The sequence below is a fragment of the Neomonachus schauinslandi genome, chromosome 1 (genome assembly GCF_002201575.2).
Source record: "Neomonachus schauinslandi chromosome 1, ASM220157v2, whole genome shotgun sequence".
Classification (NCBI taxonomy): Eukaryota; Metazoa; Chordata; class Mammalia; order Carnivora; family Phocidae; genus Neomonachus; species Neomonachus schauinslandi.
The window spans coordinates 81,473,610-81,496,703 of record NC_058403.1 but is presented as its reverse complement, the minus strand read 5'-3'; the positions used below and the strand labels follow the sequence as shown (position 1 = coordinate 81,496,703).

The 23,094-nt window shown below is 39.7% G+C and overlaps 1 protein-coding gene across 1 annotated transcript in view; it reads right to left on the bottom strand.

Moving 5' to 3' along the window:
* MCF2L2 (MCF.2 cell line derived transforming sequence-like 2) overlaps positions 1–23,094 on the bottom strand; it is a 236,007-nt gene that overhangs the window by 145,412 nt on the left and 67,501 nt on the right. Inside the window, exons 6-9 of the mRNA XM_044921376.1 lie at positions 22,642–22,761; positions 12,448–12,564; positions 7,963–8,112; positions 309–433 (exon numbers count right to left, since the gene is read on the bottom strand). Coding sequence (XP_044777311.1) covers positions 309–433; positions 7,963–8,112; positions 12,448–12,564; positions 22,642–22,761 — 512 coding nt within the window. The remainder of the gene's footprint in view (positions 1–308; positions 434–7,962; positions 8,113–12,447; positions 12,565–22,641; positions 22,762–23,094) is intronic.

Below are 23,094 nucleotides of genomic sequence, written 5' to 3'. Positions count from 1 at the left end.
AACTTTGTGCCTTTTGTTTTCTACCTGAGATGACAGGTGTGTAAAGCACAGCACCTAACCAAACTGTTACTTGGAAATATAGATAAATACGTACTACCATCTCCCTTGAAATCCTGGGATGAGAGCATAGCACAAAAGGAGGGAATAGCATTCTCATAAAAACATCTCTGTCGGTAGATACCATCTTTTTGCCTTTGTTTTCTCAAATACTATTCTTTCTTGACTCCACCAAGACCCAGGAGTAGCTGTACCAATTGTTCTTGGCTGTTTCAGATCGAGTTCTACATATTCCCCCCTCTCTCACTCACCTTTCCATGGTAGCTACATTCTCTAGTTCATTGGGATTGAGTTTGCTGGTAGGACTTTTGGTTGCTGTTTCTTGAATACATGACAGTAATGTGGTCCCTTGCTTTCCAAGTAATTTCAGCTCATCCTAGAGAAAGGAAAATATAGTTTGTCTCAAAAGAAATGAACAAAAGCAAATTCTTGGTGGGATTTGCAGTGAGAAGAATGGCAGATCAAGCTGTATCTTTCTTATAGGAAATTAAATGCTAAAGAAGTCAAGCTGCAGCTTTTAAAAATTAATTAACTCCTTTATTTTTTTTTTATTTTAATTCCAGTGTAGTTAACATAAAGTGTTATATTAGTTTCAAGTGTACAATCCAGTGATTCAACAGTTCTAATATATTACTCAGTGCTCATGATGGTAAGTGTACTCTTGATCCCCATCACCTATTTCTCCCATCCCTTCACCCACCTCCCCTCAGGTAACCATCTGTTTGTTCTCTGTAGTTAAGAGTCGGTTTTTTGGTTTGTCTCTTTTTTTCTTTGTTTTCTTAAATTCCACACATAAATGAAATCATATGGTATTTGTCTTTCTCTGACTGACTTACTTCTCTTAGCAGTATACCCTCTAGATCCATCCATGTTATTCCTTTTTATGGCTGATTCCATTGTATATATACACCACATCTTCTTTATCTATTCATCTATCAAGGGACACTTGGGCTGCTTCCATAATCTGGCTATTGTAAATGCTGCTGCAATAAACATAGGGGTACATATACCTTTTCAAATTAGTGTTTTTGTCTTCTTTGGGTAAATGCCCAGAAGTGGTATTATTAGATATGATTATTAACTTATTTTTAGCAGGTAATACATATACATGATACAAAACCCAAAATATACGAAAGGATATATATTGGAAAAAATAAGTCTTTTGTCCCCTGCCCATCCACTTTTCCTCTCTAAAGCAACAACTGTTGAATTTTATACCTCAAACTGCTGTTATATATTTAAAGCAAAAGCAATAAATCAATAATTTTTAATTATTACTTAATTATTTACATTAATTGCTTAATAATTAATAATTTTAAATTTATTAACAAATTAATAAAATCTGGTTCTAATCCAGGGCAGTGACCAGAAACAAGAAAATGACAGATACTGAATAATAACTGCTAGAAACTGGCATGTAATAATAATGTAATAGTTGCTAGTTGACCAGGAAAAAAACTTCATCTGGTCTCAGTTGACACCTGCCTCTCCTTCTATCTGCCCGTAAAGTGTGGCTTGTTCAATTATGGAAGTTTGGCGGAGATGGTCAGCAACTTCGGTTTGACATGGAAAGAGTCATACTTCCAAGGCAATTCTATTCCCCTCCTTTTACATGGGATATGGGGTTTGCAATTGGAGAAGATGTCAGGTTATCTCCTGCCAAATCCACCAGCTCAAGACCTCTAATCACACAGCACAAGTCATCTCTCCCAATGCCCTGAGTGAGAACTACAAAATAAGCTAAAGGGGTGGAGCCTGGCAGGGAATTCTGCTCCAAGGAGTCAGGGATTTGGTGCATGGGTCACACAGGATGCTGGTTAGTATGCCCTAAGCATTAGAATAGGCCCATGGTTACAAAACAATACCCTCTATGCACATGAAGCCTGAATCTCTCCTTGGGGCCTGGCCACCTCCAGCCTTCTCACAGTATGGAGCTCATTCCCTGTCGGAGGAGTTTTGGGTTTCTCCACCCTGTTCACACACATGTTCTGGCCCACTCACCCTCACGCCTTTGTTCCTTATCTCCCATCTTGCTAGTTCCAATATTCATCCACTTGCAGGCTTCCGCTGTCCACACCCAGCCTCAAACTTGTCCCCGGATTTGGTTGATGATAAATTTGACTTCTCTGATCTGGCCCAAGTTCTTTGGACACCCCCTGTGGCTCTGTCCTCTCCAGGTAATGCCCTGCAGTCAGCCTCTTGGCTGGTACTCCTGCCTGGGAACTGGATACATCCCTTCTTTTCCACTCTCAGGTATCAACCCTCATTTCTTCTTATCTCACCAATGCTCATGAAATAGTTGTAGGTTGGGTGAATTAATAATAGTCTAAAAGAAATTAGGTTGATGAACAAGGACAAATAGGATATGATGGGGGGAAGGGGCGAAGCACTCATTAGCAAGTACTCTTACCTTGCATTCTTCCGACCTTCTAAAAAAGGTCTTGGCTTTTCTCACTCAGTTTCTTAGATGTCCTTGAGATTCCAGCATTCCAGTTGGACTCTGGCATTACCATTATTAGACTTTATATCTATTTAGTGTGTGTATGATGTAGAGTTGGGAGGAAGGGTGGAAGGGCCAGAGAACAAGACGAGTATTGCTAGGGCAGAAGACTTTTGGAAGGGGAAGCTCAGAAGAGAGGTATACCCAAAGAACTGCAGAGTGTGAGGAAATGTGTGAGAGAGGGAAGGTGGACCTGAGTACGTGGTCTCATTCACTGTGTGTCCCCTTCACGCTATCAAAAAATACAAGGAAAAATCATGACTGGTTACTGCTTTGGGACTAGGCCATATGTGGTCAGCTTCAGCAGGGTTATAAAAATCTGCCACAGATACACAGGGAAAGATTGAGGAACGATGGTACTTGGAAAGTGAAAAGATAAATTGCCCAGGCCAAAAGCGGAGTGTGCCCTTGTCCACAGTGGTAACAATTCAGAATATTTAAGAACTGTTTAGAGCAGGCACGGACCAATCAGCACAGTTGTCAGATACAATGCTGAAGCAGTCCTGAGGCCAACTGTGGTCCATGTGTTACCCACTTTAGTGGCTGCAATCCTGAGGCCTCATGGGTCCTCGGAAACGGGCCAGGGAGGTAAAGTCAGACACTCAAGAACATAAATATTTAACAACTGGTATGGCTGTCCCAGTGTGTACTCATTACAGTTCCATTATTATGGAAACAAGCCGTTGGTTCGGAAGACCCACTTAATAGGGCAAGCAGATTGCTTCAGGCTCAAAAGAACTTAAATTTTCTGGGGGGAATTCTTTCCTATGACAACAGTAAGCATGAATCTAGACATTCATTCATTCACTGAAAATACATTTATAAAGCACGACTATCCATGCCAGGTGCTGTGTTCAGCCGTGTCATGGGCTGGTGGTGGAGGTGAGATAGGAAGTTAAAGGATGAATCAGAGCCCAGAGATTATAAGAATGACTAACGTTTTAGACCCCTCACTTCACTTTTATTACTTAGCTCCATTTCTGCCACTACAAGTTAGCTCTGCGTGCTTTTGTGTATAATGCTGACTAATGAATTCTAGAATCTATCCTTTAAAATGCAAGTCTTCATAACTGAGAAAAAAGAAGTCCCTAAAAGAGATGAGATACCTCTTCCCTCAGCAGCTATTGAGAGAAACCTTCCTGTGGTATAAAATTAGTGCAAAATGCTCATTTGTTAAGGTATTGACACTGAAAGCATTCATAAGGATACCAAGTTTGTCTTCCTGTGCAAAATCAAGACCTCCGTGTCTATCCATTCCTAACTTACATTCCCCACAGGTAGAGTTTGAACAAAGGGGGTCTCTAAAAACTCCTATGACTATAAAACTATTTCTAGGGGGGCGCCTGGGTGGCTCAGATGGTTAAGCGTCTGCCTTCGGCTCAGGTCATGATCCCTGGGTCCTGGGATCGAGCCCCACATCGGGCTCCTGGCTCAGCGGGGAGCCTGCTTCTCCCTCTCCCTCTGCCTCTCTCCCTGCTCATGCTTTCTTTCTCTCTCTCTCTCTCTGTATCTCTGTGTCTCAAATGAATAAATAAAATCTTTAAAAAAAAATTATTTCTAGGGCCTACAAAAAAATAACTTGTAATTCTGATTATCTTCTTGATTATTTGTAACCCTGGAAATACTGATAGAACTATCATCTCTGAATACAAAATTGAATAAATATGACTGGAACAAATACTGAATACTAAACAGTATTCATATTTATAAGAGTGCTTTATCACATAATCAGAGGACCCACTGGCACTTTCCTCCTGCATGATGAGAGAAAGGCCTTTGGCTCTGTTAGATTTCTTATTTTAACAACAACAAAATATGAGAGTCTTACCCTATTTAAATGAACACATGGTAAAGTGTCTCAGTTGACTTAAGGATCTGAGAGCCAAAGGCCAAGACCCTGGGGTTTCTGGCCTAAATAAAAGTGGCAAAGAGTAGATAACCACCTCCTTTGGGATTCAAGAGAGAGACTGCCTGCCTCTATAAACTGCTCCCCAAAACCAGCTCGGAATTAGACAATGGGAAGAGCTGTTTTGCTATGAAAGAGTCCATAGGACCATCATAAACAGTAAGAAAAGCACATATCTCTATAGGCTTCATGGCTATTTCATTGTTGTGTTAGGCCCAAAGGTCTTTTTCTCTTTTAAAAAATTGTGATATAGCTCATATAGTACCATAAAATTCACCTTTTTAATGCATACGATTTCATGGTTCCCCCCCCCCGGAACATTTTTATCACTGTCAAAAAGAAACCCCACCCCTATTATCCATCACTCTCCATTTCTCCCTCTTCCTAGCCCCTGGCAACCACTCATCTCCCTACTTTCACTCTAAGTTTACCTACTCTGGACATTTCATGTAAGTGGATTCACACAATATGTGGTTTTTTGTGTCTGCTTCTTTCGCTCTGCATAATTATTTCAAAGTTCATACATATTACAGCATGATTCAATCAGCATTTCCTTTCTATGGCTGAGTAATATTCCATTGTATGGCTATACCACATTTTGTTTATCCATTCATCAGCTGATGGACATGTGGGTTGTTTCCACTTTTTGGATGTCATGAATAATACTGCTACAAACATTTATGTGTAACTTTTTATATGAAACGAATGTTTTCAAATCTCTTGTGCATACACATAGAAGTAGCATTTCTGGGTCATATGGTAGGTAACTCTATGTTTAACCTTTTGAGGACCTACCAGACAGTTTACATTCCCACAAGCAATGTCTGAGGGTTCCAATTTCCTCACATCCTCACCAACAGTTGTTATTGTCCATCTTTCTAATTAGAGCCACTCTAGTGGGTATATCACTACGGTTTTGATTTGCATTTCCCTAATGACTAATGATGTTGTACATGTCTTCATGTGCTTAATAACCATTTATGTATCTTCTGTGAAGATATGTCTGTTCAAATCCTTTGCCCATTTTTCAATTGGGTTGTCTTTTTACAAAGGTTGAGTTGTAAGAGTTGTTTCTATATTCTGGATACTAGAATATCATCAGATACATGATGTGTAGATATTTCCCCCCATTCTGTGGGTTGTCTTTTCACCTTCTTGATAGTGGCCTTTGAAGCACAAAAGTTCTTAATTTTGATGATGTCCAGTTTATTTATTTTCTCTAGGTGTTTGTGCTTTTGGCATTATATCTAAGAAACCACTGCCTGATGTAAGGTCATGAAAATTTACATCTATATTTTCTCCTAAGAGTTTTATAGTTTCAGGATTTACATTTAGTCCCTTGATCAATTTTGAGTTAATTTTTGTATAGGATGTGAGGTGAGGATCCAATTTCCTTCTTTTCCTCATGGATATCCAGTTGTCACACGGCCCAAAGAGCTTAAGCAGGTTTTTGCTCCCACAAAGAGAAAACACATTTCATCACTTTTGGTATTTAATTTTTTTACTGTCAGCACTCAAGCTACAGGAGGAGTTCAGGGACCGGCTTCTGGGAAAATCTATAGAAGTCCGAGGGAGTTTCCATGAATTTCCTCCTTGTGCAGACAGGGTCCTAGTGGCAGCAGGGTACATGCCGCCATACTGTTTGTAAACCGAGAGATGGCCTATAGCCTGCCAAAGTTACTTTTCCGCAGGAAATGGAAGCTCCTCTTGGAGAAGGATCCGATATGCAGAAGACCCTGGGACACCTGCATGCACATGTTCTGAAGATGTTCTCTGAGTCTCCGTCCACGTGTAAGAAGCATACACAGGAACAAGATGGGTGTGCTGGGGCGCCTGGGTGGCTCAGTTCGTCAAGCGACTGCTTTCGGCTCAGGTCATGATCCTGGAGTCCCAGGATCGAGTCCCGCATCGGGCTCCCTGCTCGGCGGGGAGTCTGCTTCTCCCTCTGACCCTCCCCCCTCTCATGTGCTCTCTCTCTCTCTCTCTCATTCTCTCTCACAAATAAATAAATAAAATCTTTAAATAAATAAATAAATAAATAAAAAATAAATGTGTGGGGCGCCTGGGTGGCTCAGTTGGTTAAGCGACTGCCTTCGGCTCAGGTCATGATCCTGGAGTCCCGGGATCGAGTCCCTCATCGGGCTCCCTGCTCGGCAGGGAGTCTGCTTCTCCCTCTGACCCTCCCCCCTCTCATGTGCTCTCTCTCTCTCATTCTGTCTCAAATAAATAAATAAAATCTTTAAAAAAAAAAAAAAGATGGGTGTGCTAACAATGAATCATGGAACACTACATCAAAAACCTAATGATGTACTGTATGGTGGTAACATAATGAAAAAAAAAAAAGACGGGTGTGCTAAGTTGTATGTGTCTGTCAAGCTTGTCAGAGACATTTCCCAGGAAAATTTCTAGGATGCTTTCAGGTTTTCCCAGTTTCAAACCAGATCTTTTAATCATGCAGAGTAGTGTAGAAAGTACATTTTGAACTTTTTGGATATCAAGCTCCTTAAGAAGAGAATTTAACAGTGCTCCCTGACACATGGAAAAATTAATTTGCCTTAACTACTAGACTCTGGGACTCCCCTAACTCAACTATGTGTTCCTTGAGTTTACATTTTTTTTCATTTGTTTTCCTGGCATGTAGGGGTAGGTCATCAATAAATGTTGACTAAATGAACAAATCAACCACCTAGCAAAGCATTTTTGTAAATTTGGGGCCACAGATAAAAGAGGTCAGCTCCTGCCAAGCTCTGTGCAGCAAGAATACATGTAATGCTAAGATGTATCCATCTTCTAATCCTCAGCTTGCTGCCCTATGGAGTTCTGGTCTTCTGTGAAATAACGGATATGGTCCATTTGTGCTTCTGGAGGCAGAAAAGAGCTGACGCCCATCCTGTAAGCCCCAGGAAGTCTTCCCTTTACTGCATGATCTGAAAGAATCTGCCAACCTCCGTTCTTAGCAGGTTCTGACGTGCTTTTATGAAGTTAATAGGTGCCTCTCCTTAAAGCCAGTTCGGAGCACTTTCCATGTCTTCTTTCTCAAATTACTCCCCAAATAAAAAGATATATCCCTGAGAAGGTGAAGCAATATGTCAGCTTATTAGTTTGCCCCAAAACTTCACAAGAGCCTCAGGAAAGCTTCTGCCTCAAACCCCAACTCCCACCCCTCACTGCAGTTTTATCCATTATATCTTGCTCTGTCCTGAGCAGATCATAGGAGTGCTGCCCTTGAAACAATGCTCAAACACCTCTCTTAGAGCACAAAGGTAGAATGAGTCTCCCTTTATGGGGCTGCTTCTCACAGGTCTTAATTACAATCCTCTTACATTCACGGACCAGTCTCAAGAGGTTTTTTTCTCTTCACATACTGCCTATCTAGAAGGTTTAAGATGATCAGTCACTGCCAAGTCACTGGAGAAGGAGGAAGAAGGGGGCTTAACTTCTAATTCTTCTCCTAGCTCCCTCCAAGAAGCTGGCCTGTGAGAGGCCACTGACTACTCACCTGGAGCTTGTCCCGCTGCCTCGTGTGGGACATGAGGAGGTCTTCAGTGGACAGCATGCCTCTGGGTAGCTCTGTTGTGGCTAGGCAGACCCCAAACATCTGGAGCATCTGGGCAGTGGTCTTCAATGTCATGGCAAAGTTTTCAATGGCCTGGAAGGTCAGACAATCATAACAATGAGGAGAGCTTAACATTCACCAATATGTTCTCTGAATAGAAGGATAGTAGAAAGAGCTACCATTCCCTGAGTACCTGCAATGGGCCATGCATTCTACCTGGTGCTATACCTTTGTCTATCATCTCAACAATCCAGAGTGGAAGGTATTTTATCTCTATTTTACAGTAGAGGGAACTGAACCTCCAACAGGTCAAGTGAATTGCCCAAGAACATATTACTTGGGCAGAAAGGAAGGAAAGAAAGCAGGATTCAACCAATGTCACCAAGTTTGGGAAACAAGTTTGACCCCAAGGGAGAAGATGGACATAGTGCTTAGGTCACTAGTAACTTTTCTGATAGTTACTTTTGTCACATGTGATGAGAAGCTGGGGACCTCTGCCCCTCACTCTTTTGTAGAAATTTACCTTCCACTAAGGACTCTACTCTGCCATTAAATGAATACCTACTAACTGATGAGTAACTTCACAGCTAATATCCCAGATGAGATATATGCATTTAGCAGAGTGCATTTTAGCAGTAAACATATGTCCTAACCTAGAAAAAGTGATGCTTATCATCAGTAGATATAGTTAAAGGCAAGTGGCTTTTCAGAATCTCATAAAGCATTCTAGTCAGCTAGACTGGCTCTACCTTGCCCATTTCCCTCTGCTCCTGAGACAATTTTGTCCTCAAAGGGTGACTACAATTCATCTCCATTCCACCAGCAAATGGTACTCTGCCTATCACAGAGTAGGTGGCCCATAAACAGCTGCTAGACAGATAATAGGTAGTGACAAAGAGGCCTAACCTAACTTTCATTTGGGAAAAAATTACCTCTGCTCTTACATAATCAGAGAACATTTCTGAAAACCCAAATGCACACCCTAAAGAATGGGCCAGATGTGGCGCAGCCCTTCTCTGTAATAGGGGCCAGAGCTGAGGCTGGCGTGATAGAGGCTTCCAGAGCATGGCATACCTCCCAAACTGTCCGAACCCAAAGGCATTCTCCATCAATCATTTTTTTAAGTATACCCTACAGTCAATGTGGGGCTCGAACTCCAACCCTGAGATCCAGAGTCACACGCCCTACCGACTGGACCAGCCAGGCACCTACACCATCAAACCTCTTCATACTTGAAGTACTGCTGTAGGTGGAATCTCCCCTATTAGCCCAAGTATTTATATAGCTGCTGTCCTGAACATCATAGTACTTTTGGCTCGGAAAGTCAGACAAACACTAACTTTTATGAAAATCTTTCTTTCAAGCACATCAAAATGTATTTACTTTTATATAATCTAATATCTGTATAAGACACTCTTTCAACTTCATTTACCAATAATAGCCTCTAATGAATAACATAAAAATCCAATTTATCAGAGGATTTATAATAAGAAAATATGAGATTAAGTACCTTGCTTAATATGCCCTACTTCTTGTAATGCATCTCAATTAGGTTACTACTACCACCACATTCTATAGATGAGGAAACTGAAGCATATTAAGGTTAAGTAATTTCCCCCAAAGTCATATAAAAAAACAAGTGGCAGAACTGGGATTAAACCCAGGGCCAGCACTCTTAAGCACTATGCTATACCACCTCTTGGCAATAAAAACTAGATTGAATAAAACTAGATTTAAAATTAGATCAACGAAAGATCTTGGCTTGAGAGTTTAAGACTTGAATTACAGTCCAGACTCTGCTCTCTAACTGTGTGATCTTGAATAAGCTAGGTATTGCTCTGAGTCCTAGTGTCTTCATTTGAAAAATGGGAATAATGGTTGCTCTGTTTTTGCAGGGTGTTTTGCTCTGTGATTCATTTGCTATCAAAGGAATAGCAAATGTGAAAGGACTTGGGCACAGCAGAGTACCTTACAAGTGTAATAATAATAACAGCAACAACTCTGAGAGTCAGGTGCGAGGCTTGCAGATGTCAACCTGGAGAGAGACGAAAGCCAGGGGTTTCCTATGGAGAGTCCTATTAACAAAATTAACTTGATTCCAGGTATCTGACTAGCAAACAGTCACCTTGGAAATGGTACACAGGACCTGATGCTGACAGGGTGATGAGAAAGAGCTTGTCCTTAGTCTTGGCTCTGTCACTACTCAACTGTATAACCTTGGATAAATCACTTCTTTACTTTGAAGGTCAGTTTCCTTATCTGTAAAATAAGGTAATTGAAATAAATGATCTTTAAGGTTCTTTTCAGTTCTAATGAGTCTCAAAGATCTGACATCCAGGAAGTACACTGTTACCCAAAAACTGATTTATATATATTACATATACATGATATGTATATGTATTATATTATTATAGTTCTAATTATATATATGTGTATATAAAATATATACATAAAACATACAAAAGGCATATAAAGAATATGTCTGATGTTTCAATACTAGTTGTATTTTTTAAAGTTCACTATAATATGATTAACACATGTACAAATACAAACCATGGATACAAACTAGGCCTGGGGTGGGAAGGTGTGTGCACATGTTTGCTCAGGCCATATCTTTAAAAAATCTATGTTCATGGTTTCTGTCTTCTTCACCTCTCTAAGTTCTCAGAGAACTATTCTTATCTTTGATGTCAAGGTACACTCGGGTTTTTTCTTTATTCATTTGGGGCAAATTTGTGTTATTTCAAAAAAGATCTGAGGCAACTTGAAAAACATTAATAACATAATAAAACAAAGGATTGGTAGAGAAGTCAGAGCAAAAGGGAGAGCTAGCTAGGCCAAATAAGGCTGGCAGGACAGTAAATTCTTCTGATTATTAAAGTAACATAATAAAATCCTAGGAAGTGAAGAAATAAAGCCTGGAAGCACTCCAGTTCCATTTTTCATATGGTTTAATGAAATTGCAACACAGGACAACCCTGACCACACTTATTTGTGTGTGATATTCTACATAAGCTTCCCTCCATATCTTTTCTATTTAGACCTAGTGGGAATAATATGTTTGTGAAGAACTTCACCATTCCTTTTTTCATTCTCAATAGTTCTCTTGGAGTCACTGTTACTGTGGTAAAACTGATGAGAAGTTTAAAGGGTTCATGCCAAGGTTGTGGGTCTTCTGCTAGGTTTTGGGAAGGGTCATGTCTTCCTTAGAATTACATAGCATACAAAGAAGTGATAGAAGGATTAGAAATAAATGCACTTTGAAATAAATGCACTTTTGCTAGAAATCTATTTTTGTTTAGTTCTTAAATTTCCTTTTTTTAAAAAAAATCACAAAGCTTTACACTCTAAAAGAGAGTAAATTCTCCTAATCAAATGTCCTTCAGGTGTTTATTGGTAAATGTTGGGCAACATGTTTCCAAAGTTACCTGATACAGAGAGAAGGGGGCTGACACCACAAGTTGTCCCTGGGGTGGTGAGGGAGCTTCTCACTCAGCTCAGAAAACCTAGTCATTTTGAGGGTCTGGGGGCTTTAAGAGTGGAGAAAGGAGAATGGCAACTTTATACAGAAACACTTATTATTTGAGTTTCAATCCCACTTTTTCCTCCATATTACTGACCCTTCTGGTTTAGCATAATAACCATTACTATGAGTGAGTCAAGTAAAATACTAATATGTCAGGTGCTTTCACACACATTACATCACTTTATCTCACATCAAACTCTCAGGCAGCTTCTGTTAGTCTGAGGTTTCTCATCATCGGCACTATTGACATTTGGGCCAGACAATTCTTTGTTGGGGGGGGCTGTCTTGTGCATAAGATGCTTAGCAGCACCCCTGGGTCCTACCTACTAGATGCCAATAACTCGCCTCCTCCCAAATCATGACTACAAAAAAATGTCTTTCTAAAATTGTCCCCAGCTGAAAACCACTGTTAGTTCCATTTTAACAGGGGAGAAAACAAGCTGAAAGAGGTTTAATAACTGACCTAAGGTCAGACAATAAGAATGGTGACAATATGTAAATGCAGCTCCTTCTGACTCGGTGGGTTTTTATCTTTCTGTACATTAGAATCATCTGGGAAGTTGCGTGGAATGCTAATGTCTGAGACCCAACCCTGATCAAGCAAATTAATTTCTCTGAGGTAGAGCAGGGTGCTGGTATGTTGAAAACTCCCCAGGTGCATTCTAAATCAAGTCTCCCCAAAACCGCATGCCAGATGATGAGGTGAGGCAAAGGTAGATATGAGGACAAGTCACAGCCTCTTCCCTTCCGCCCCATTTCTCCCCTACCTGTGGCTTAGAAAATCCAACCATCCCAATGTTAGGTGGTCGTGGGCAATGACCGCCCAACAGTTGATCTTTAACTGCCCTGTCTTCTGGAAAACAAGGAGAGACAACATAAAGGGCATGTAAATTGGTACTCACAGTTCGATGATTTATCCATTGATTATGGCGGTATTCCAAAGTTCCCCCTAAGTCCTCTGTCAGTTGGCTTTTGTCAATGTAGCCATGAAGGTCAGACACAGAGTTTAACATAATGATCTGTAGGGGAAAAAAATCAATATATTCCTCACAGATAATTAAAGAGTAGCTCATCTAGGTTCTATTATTTAAGCAGCACTTGAACTTTGCCTGATCAGGAATTCATATACAAGGAGTTGCTACATCCAGCAGAGAAATGTTTTATATTCCCTTTACATTTTCCCCCTTTAAGCGAGGAATAACAAAGGTTGTACAGTCTATGACAAAAGAATGACTTGGTTTGGGGACTCCGTTCTAAGCTACCCAGAAGTCGGCTCTTACTTTAGGTGGATTTTTGTCAAAAGTTACCAGCTAAAGTATACTCTTTGGCCACCAAAATCAAGTGCTATATTGAGACCTAAAAATCTGCAATGAGAAGCCCAGTAAGGGGTAGGCTGGTGAATATCAAAATAAAATTAGAATATGGGCACATACTGAGGAGTGTGTATTAAAAAGATTTACTACACTGATGCCTCCCATGAGGAATGTTGATATGCCCCCAATTTATCCTGCATGGAGGAGATTTGGAGGTAATAGGGAGTGGATTTTTTTGAATTAACAATCTGGTTCATTAACAAACCCATCCTGGAGCGCCTGGGTGGCTCAGATAGTTAAGCGTCTGCCTTCGGCTCAGGTCACGATCCCAGAGTCCTGGGATCGAGCCCCACATGCTGAGCATGGAGCCTGCTTCTCCCTCTCCCTCTCTCTCCCTCTGCTCACGCTCTCTCTCTCTCTCTCTGTATCTCTGTGTCTCAAATGAATTAAAAAAAAAAAAAAAACCCATGCTGATGAGCGAATGCCCACACACCTAGAGGGAGTAGACACATTTCAAATTGTCCATTTCTGCTCCTCTGCAGTGGCTCTGACCAGGTCGTGGTCCTAGCTCTCTGTTCCAGGGATTATATCACACCCCCTACTCACTCCTAAAGAGAAACAAAGACCCCTCACTCTTACTTCTGAAACATGTCCCCCTGTAAGCCTTTAACTTAGTGACTTTATATTTCTTCACTCCTTGTTGATTATTTTGAAAACTGACTCTCGGTCAGAGGACATAAGAACACAGGCTTTCTGGGGTGCCTGGCTGGTTCAGTTGGTGAAGCATGCGACTCTTGACTCTGGGTTGTGAGCCTCAGCCCCATGTTGGGTATAGAGATTACTTAAAAATAAAATCTTAAAAAAAAAGAATAGGAGCTTTCTTCTATTATTATATAGTATTAGTCAAGTGATAAACCCACTTTGGAATAGAAAGAACCTAAGTTAGGGCCCAAAGTCTATAGGTGAAAACAAAATTGATGTACTCATTCAACAAATAATGTATTGAATTTCTAATAAATGCCAGGGTCTGAGGGATAGCACAACAGTCCCTGCTTCAAGGAACTCAGGTTTAATGGGATTTGGTTACTGCATATCACTGTTAACCTTATCAGGTCCCTGACTTTCTCCTTCACTTCTGAAAAGGAGTTTGGGAATTTTTTTTATTAATTCATTAATTACATTTTTTTAAGTAAGCTACACCCAGTGTGGGCCCCAAACCCACACCCTCAGATCAAGAGTCACATGCTCCACCAACTGAGCCAGCCAGGCACACCAGAAGTTTGGGAATTTTAAAAATTACATTTATAATATGAGAAAAAGTAGAAAGAAACCAAACCTGAATCCATTTTTGCCTTTCCCTCCTAAAAATTTTAAACCACTTTGGGAGTTTCAAAAAGATGTTTAGTCTTTCTAAAATTAGAAATTAAAGGACACAAAACAAGAAACTGCCAATATATTTTGCTTCTTGAAATATTAATTGCTATGGTAACATTTGGAGTTTTTTTGTTTTTTTTTTTTTAATACCAATGTGGAACATCTTATTAGGCAGAAGTAACTTTGCCACACAGCCCGGAGTTTTAAAAAACATATCCTGGGGGGCCTGGGGGGCTCAGTCGGTTAAGCATCTGCCTTCGGCTCAGGTCATGATCCCAGGTGAGCCCCGCGTCGGGCTCCCTGCTCAGCAGAAAGTCTGTTTCCCCCTCTCCCTCTGCTGCTCCCCCTGCTTGTGCTCTCTCTCTCTGTCAAATAAATAAACAAAATCTTTAAAAAAATGAAATTAAATTAAAAAATAAATTAAAAAAATAAAATAAAAAACATCCTGCCAGGCTGCACATCTTCTGTTCCACCTAACTTCTGTTCCATGCTTGCTGGGACTCTGCCCACTCATCTTTAGCTGTAGAGGATTAAGAGAAATTTTAAAGTGGAAGCTAAAAATGAAAATTAGAAATAAAAGGAAGATATTAGAGGATTTAGTACTGTTAAATATTGATCAAAGCAATCCTAATTAAAATCCCAGCAGACATTCTGTAGAAAGTCTCTCTCTGTAGAAAGTCTCAAGCTAACTCCAAAATCTATACAGAAATGCAAAATAGATAGAATAGGCAAAACAATTTTGAAATGAATGAAGTTTCAAGACTTATAAACTAAAAAGATCAAGAGTTTGGTAATGGCAAAGGACAGCCAAATAGATCAACGGAACAGAGTAGAGAGTCCTGAAATAGACTCACACAAATATGGTCAAATGATTTTTTTAACTCTTTATTTTAAAGTAATTAAAGTAATTATAGTAATTTTAAATAATTACATAAGTACAGATTCACAGGAAGTTGCAAAGATAGTACAGAGAGGTCCCATGTACCCTTCACTCAGTCCCTGCCCTCGATGGTTGCATCTTACATAATTATAGTACAAAATCAAAGGCAGGAAGTTGATATTGATGTAATGTGTATGTTTAGTTCTATATTATTTTCTCACATCTGTAGATTTGTGTAACCACCAGCACAATCAAGATGCAGAACTGTTTCATCACTGCAAAAGTCTCTGTTATGCTATCCTTTTTTTTTTTTTTAAAGATTTTATTTATTTATTTGACAGAGAAAGACACAGCGAGAGAGGGAACACAAACGGGGAGTGGGAGAGGGAGAAGCAGACTCCCTGCCGAGCAGGGAGCCTGATGCGGGACTCGATCCAGGGACTCCAGGATCATGACCTGAGCCGAAGGCAGTCGCTTAACCAACTGAGCCACCCAGGCGCCCATATCCTTTTTTTTTTTTTTTAAGATTTATCTATTTATCTGAGAGAGAGAGACAGAGAGACAGAGAGAGCACAAGTAGGGGGAGAGCCAGAGGGAGAGGGAGAAGCAGACTCCCCGCCAAGCTGTAAGCCCAACACAGGGCTCGATCCCAGGACCCAGAAATCACGACCTGAGCCAAAGGCAGATGCCCAACCATCTGAGCCACCCAGGCACCCCACCCTTGTGCTATCCTTTACAGGCAAACCCCACCCCCCAATCATCCCTGAACCCTGGCAAACACGAACCTGACTTTTGACAGAGGTGCGAGAAGTCAATTCCATGGAGAAATAATTCCAACAAATGGTGCTAAAACAACCAGACATCCATATGCAAAAAAAGGAACCTTAGTTTACATCTAATACAAAAATTAACTCAAAATGCATCAGAGATCTAAATGTAAAACATAAAACTTGGAGAAAAAAAACATAAAGGAAAAATCAGGAGAAAATCTTTGGGTTAGGCAAAGAGTTCTGAGATATAACACCAAAATACAACACATAGAAGAAGAATTGATAAACTGGACTTCATCCAAATTAAAAACACTTGCTCTGCAAAAGACATGGTTAAGAGGATGAAAGACAACCCACAAACTAGGAGAAAATATTTGCAAATCATATCTGACATTAGATTCTTATCTACTCTCAAAACTCAACAGTAAAAAAACATAATTAAAAATGGGCAAAGAGGACTTCTAAAAAAATGGTGGAGGAGGAGGACCTCGGCCCACAGACACACCTAGATAACAGCCACATCAGTGCAGCTAACTCAGAAAACCCAAAGGCTGGCAGAAGAGACTTTCCACAGTTAATAGAGAGGAGGCCACACAGAAAGAGGTAGACGGGGCAGAGATGCAGTTGGGAACCAAACTCCCAGGGAGACTTAACCACAAACAGCAGGGACACCACAAGCACAGAGAAGGGTGAAGAGCAGACCCCACTCCAGGAATGCGGGGCACAGGGAACCTGCAGTGGGAAGACAAGTCCCATAACATTTGGCTTTGAAAAACAGTGGAGCTTAACTTTGTGACTTTTTACAATCAGGAGGGCTTAACTCCAGGTATTTTAAAAATCAGCAGGCTTAGCTCTGGGAGAGACAGAGGGCGATAGGAAACTGAGTTCCCATCCTTAAAGAGCTAACACAACAAACAACCCAACCAAGGTACGGTACAGGAGCAGCAATCTGAAAGTGCCAAGGGTATATGGGAAGACTTATTTACTAATCTCAGAACCTGCACTGGAGGGGCAGGTTCTTCAGGTGACTTCTCCTAGAACAAAGCCCCAGCAGGTGCCATCGCCCCCAACCTCACCCCAGCCTAGATAGCCAGACAGCTGTGGAAACCAGCTCAAACACTCTCCCATAACTTGCTAACACCACACACCCTACTTCTGCATTTTCCTGCTGATCCACCTCATCCACCCCACCCTACTCCACAGGCATCTCTCCAAAGTGGCTCCTGCCAAGACACATCCTGCAAGCAACCCCCAGTAGGGTCCAGTGCCACTCCAAAGTGACTCCTCCCCTGGGGAAAGAGGAAGATAACCACACACATCAGTGTGACTATAGTCCCAGCAGATGGGACTGGGGCAGACATCTGGTCTAACTGCCAGCCCCACCCACCAACAAGGCTCTCAGGGGGCAGCAAGGGAGAATGCCCTGAAGTTTAGTACCACTGCTGCGCTGGCAGATGGGCTGAGGGCAAGCAGCTGGTCTGACTGCTGACATTGTCCAACTACAAGCCCACAGTGGCCCCAGACCAGCCCTTTAACAGCATGGGGAACAAATTGCCTGGTGCACCCACAACAGGCAAAGTCAGCCATTGCAGCCAACTGGACTGAAAGCAAATGAGGCTCAGCCACAACAGTGGGACACATACAACCCACAAAGGAGACACCCCTAAAGCACCTGGTTCAGATCAATCCAACAAGAGAATATAGCAATTGTAAATGTTTATGCACCCAACATGGAAGCACCTAAACATATAAAGTAACTATTAGCAAGACATGAAGGTAGAAATCAATAGTAATACAGTAATAGTAGAGATATTCACACCCCACTTACATCAATGGATAAGTCATCCAACAGAAAATCGACAAGGAAACAGTGGCTTTGAATGACACATTGGACTAGATGGATCTAACAGATATATTCAGATTGTTCCATCCTAAAACAGCAGAATACATTCTTTTCAAATGCATATGGGACATTCTCCAGAATAGGTCACATGTTAGCCACAAAACAAGTCTCAATAAATTCAAAAAGACTGAAATCATATCATGCTTCTTTTCTGACCATAATGTATGAAACTAGAAATCAACCACAAGAAAAAAATTGGAAAGAACACAAATACATGTGTAAGAACATAAATAACATGCTACTGAACAATGAATGGGTCAACCAAGAAACCAAAGAAGAAATCAAAAAATACACATGGAGACAAATGAAAATGAAAACACAATAGTCCAGATTTTGGGGATGCAGTACAAGCTGTTCCAAGAGAGAAGATTATAACAATACAGGCCTACCTCAAGAAGCAAGAAAAGTCTCAAACAAACCTAACCTTACACTAAAGGAGCTAGAAAAAGAACAAAGCCCAGAGACAGTAGAAGAAAGGAAATAATGCCTAGAGTGAAAGAAATGAAACGGAGACAGCTTTGTAATATAGCTTGAAGTCTGGATTTGTGATGCCACCAGCTTTGTTTTCTTTTTCAACATTCCTTTGGCTAGTCAGGGTCTTTTTCTGGTTCCATACAAATTTTAGGATTATTTGTTCCAGCTCTGTGAAAAATGTTGATGATATTTTGATAGGGGTTGCACTGAATGTGTAGATTGCTCAGGGTAGCACTGACATTTTAACAATATCTGTTCTTCCAGTCCATGAGCATGAAATGTTTTTCCATTTCTTTGTGTCTTCCTCAATTTCCTTCGTAAGTGTTCTATAGTTTTCAGAGTACAGATCCTTTACCTGTTTGGTTAGGTTTATTCCTAAGTATCATATGATTCTTGGTGCAATTGTAATGCAATCGATTCCTTAATTTCTCTTTCTTCTGTCTCATTGTTAGTGTATAGAGATGCCACCGATTTTTGTGCATTGATTTTATATCCTGTCATTTTGCTGAATTCCTGTATGAGATCTAGCTATTTGCGGGTGGAGTCTTTTGGGTTTTCCACATAGAGTATCATGTCATCTGCAAAGAGTGAGTTTGACTTCTTCTTTGCCAATTTGGATGCCTTTTATTTCTTTTTGTTGTCTGAGGGCTGAGGCTAGGACTTCTAGTACTATGTTCAAGCTCTATTACAAAGTTGTAATCATCAAGACAGTATGGTACTGGCACAAAGACAGATACACAGATCAATGGAACAGAACAGAGAAGCCAGAAATGGACCCTCAACTCTATGTCAACTAATCTTCAACAAAGCAGGAAAGAATATCCAACAGAAAAGAGACAGTCTGTCCAACAAATGGTGTTGGGAGAATTGGACAGCCACATGCAGAAGAATGAAACTGGACCACTTTCTTACACCATATACAAAAATAACCTCAAATGGATGAAAGACCTAAATGTGAAACAGGAATCCAACAAAATCCTAGAGGAGAAAACAGGCAGAAACCTCTTTGACCTCAGCTGTAACAACTTCTTACCAGACACATTGCAGGAGGCAAGGGAAACAAAGGCAAAAGTGAACAACACAAGAAACAGGTGTTGGCAAGGATGTGGGAATGCAAACTTGTTAAGCGTCTGTCTTCAGCTCAGGTCATGATCCCAGGATTCTGGGATTGAGTCCCGCATCGGGCTCCCTGCTCAGCAGAGAGCCTGGTTCTCCCTATCCCTCTGCCTGCCGCTCTGCCTACTTGTGCTCTCTTTCTGTCAAATAAATAAATTTTTTTTTAAATCTTAAAAAAAAAAAAAAGAAACCCTTAAAAGCAACCAGTGAAAAAAAAGACACATTACCTCCAGAAGATTAACATTAAAAAAAAAAGTCTGGGGGTATGGGTGAGAGGAATACTATTTGCAATTTAGCTACACTCTTTCTGTTTGCATTTATTATCACATACACCTTATCTGTTCAAAACAAATGAAAAACCTCGCTTTAATTGAAATTGCTCTGAGAAAATATTTCATCCATCTCAATGAAAACTGACGATCTCAGATAAGAGATTTTTCTATTTCTTTTCCCACTCTTATTTTCCCTCTCACCCATACCCCCAGACCTCCAGTTCTATATCTGGGAGGCAACCACTTCAACCAGTTTCTTGAGTCTTACACAGCCTTCCCAAGGTGAGCTATCATACACAATCACATACATTTTATTCAAATGGGAGTATACTATCCATACTATTTTCCCTTTGCTTTTATTCCTACTTAAAAATACATCTTAGATGACCTAAATTTTTTTTTGCCACCTACTGTGTAATTTTCTTTTTATTAAAAGTATCTTGCATTTATGATGGATGCTTTCTGGGTTTTGCAAGACATTTTAACGGTAAAGGTTAAATTACTTTTTTACATGAAAGTAGTATAAAGTTTCCCACATAAGGGGTCACTGATGATGACCTAAAATTTAAAGTACCAGTGTGAACTCTTCGATTTCTAGAATAAATAAATATATTTATAGAGAGAGAGACATACATACATGTCTAATGATAACAGACAAATAAATAAGGGAGAATGGAAAGTTCTACCTTGCAGTAGAATCCCAACTTCTGATTAGTACATGTTCAGAGAGTATTATAGTTGGGAAATCATTATTTTGCATTCAATTTAATAAAGATCATTCCAGGCAAGAATTATCAATAGATATTAAATATAGAGAGGAATCTTTTGAGGAGCAGGATAATTGTATGATCCTAAAGTGTTTCTCCAAAGATTCTGTATTAGTTGCAATGGAAACATAATACATTTGAGAAACTGGACAACACCTCAACCAGGGAATCAAAATTAACGTTACCAATGGGAGGGCAGATGAATACTATGTTCTCCACATGTGATACCCTGAGAAGGACATGACATCACTTAAGCAGTATTCCAGCTAGGAATGCATTACCTGAATCGAATCCTGAGAAATCATCACTGAGCCCCAAATAAGGTAGTTGTTTTGTTTTTTTTTAAGGGATTGTATTCTTCAAAAATGCTAATGTCATAAAAGACAAAGAAAGATTGTGGAAATGTTTCAGATTAAAGGAAACTGAAGAGACATAATGACTATATGTACCGTCTGATCGTAAACTAGATCCTCTATATACAAATACACATATACATATTCCATATATGTATAATACATATATATATCTTTATATGCAAATGTATCTATATATACTACAAATAGAGAAATATACATATTTATATATGTATAATATTAGAGAGAGAAAGAGAGAGATGTATACATCTATAGAGAGAAGCAAATAATAAGTAAATAATAAAGCAAATGGGGATAAAATGTTAACAATAGATGAATGAATCTGGGTAAAGGGCAGAGAATGAATGTTCTTTGTACTAACCTTATTCCTGAAATTTTTCTGAGTTTGAAATTATTTCCAACTAAACAAAAAATATGTATTAGAAACTTTTCTATCACTATAGATTCATCTTACCTATTTTTTCCTTTTTTATGTTTTCTTCTTTTTCAATTGAGATGTAATTTACATCAATAAAATGCACAGATTTAAGGGTATAGTTCAATTAGTTCTGACAACTGTATACACACATGTAACACCATCCAATCAAGATATACATTTCCCTAGATAATTCCCTTGTGCCTCCTTCCAATCAACCTCCACTCCCCCTTACCCATAACAGCAGCCCTCACTGTGATTTTCTAGGTTAGTTTTGCCTCTTCTTAAATGTTATATAAAAACAATCATAGAACATATACTCTTTAATGTCTAATTTCTTTCTTTCAGGAGAATATTTGGAGATGTGTCTATGTTGTTATAATAATCAATACTTCACTCTTTTCTATTGCTTAATGTTATTCCACTATGTGAATATGCCACAATTTCTTTATCCCTTCACATGTTGAAGGACATTCTTGCTTGTACATGCCTTTTTGTGGACATGTGTTTTCATTTCTCTTGGTTGGGTCATAGGTTAGGTGTATGGTAACTGCCACCTGTTTTCACTGTGGTTGTATCATGTCTTATCATTTTTGATGGTTACAAAGTATTTAGTTGATTGTGTAGACCATTATTTATTTAACTACTCCCCTGTTGTTGGTCATTATGGTATTTCTAATCATGTATTCTTACAGTTTGGTAATTAATATCATTGTATATGCAGACTTAAGCACATGTGTGAGAATCTGTAGAATAACTTTTGTAGGAAGGTCAATGAGCGTATATAGTTTAATTTTTGATCAATGCTGCCAGTTAGTCCTTCATATCAGTCATTACCAACTTCATTCTAATCAGCAAAGTATGGACATGCCGGTTTTCCCCACATCTCTACCAGTTATCGGTAAAATATTTAATCTTGTCATTCTGTTTTCATTTATGAGTATCACATATTGGTTTTATTTTTACTTTACAGTTGCCTATATTTATCTTAGACCCTTATTTTCTTTTACCCATACTATTACAGTACCTCTCCCTCTTTCAATCACTTTCTACAGTCTAGGACACTCTTTAGATTATATAACTCCAGTACCACCTTCCCAAGTCACTCCCCAACTGAAAAACCTTCACTGGATCTCCACTGCCTACTGAATAAAATCCAGACCTCTTATTCTTACACTGAAAACCTATTCCATATTTTCTACTTTTTTTCTTCCAAACAATTATCCTACTTATAGTCCAACAAGAATGGGGCTTCCCTGTAGACCTCACATAAAGTATGTCCTTCCTGTGTCCATGTCTTTACACATGCTGTTCCCTCTATGCATAATGCCCTCTGCTCTCTGCCCATGGAGTCCTACCTTCTTTAGAAACTCAGCTCAAATGCCATCTTCTCCACAGGCCCTGACCAAATGCAGACAAGATGAAAAGTCACACTTACCGGCACTTTCATTTTAAATTCATCTCGATAATATTTAATGCCAATGTCAGTGAATGCCCTCTGGATAAAGCGAGATGGACGAAGGATGAATATGAGCTGCAAGTTTCCTGGAAATGCTACCTGGAAGGATCACAGAAAGTGTCAGGGCAAATGTCACATCCATTGGTCTCCTCTTGCCCAAGATCACAGACAGGAAAGTTTAAGTAGACACCATAGATGCCAAAGAACTAGAGTATCTATCACGGGATTTCAGAGCTGAAAGAGATAGTGTTTGAATAATCCAAACCCCTCCTTAAAAATCATAACAAATAAAAAAAAATATTTCTGATTATAAAAGTATTTCATACTCCTTACAGAAAAAATTGGAAATTAATAAAAGTATACATTAGAAAAAGAAAACCACCAAAACCACCCATGATCTTATAGTCATTTTTAATATTCCAATCTAATTAC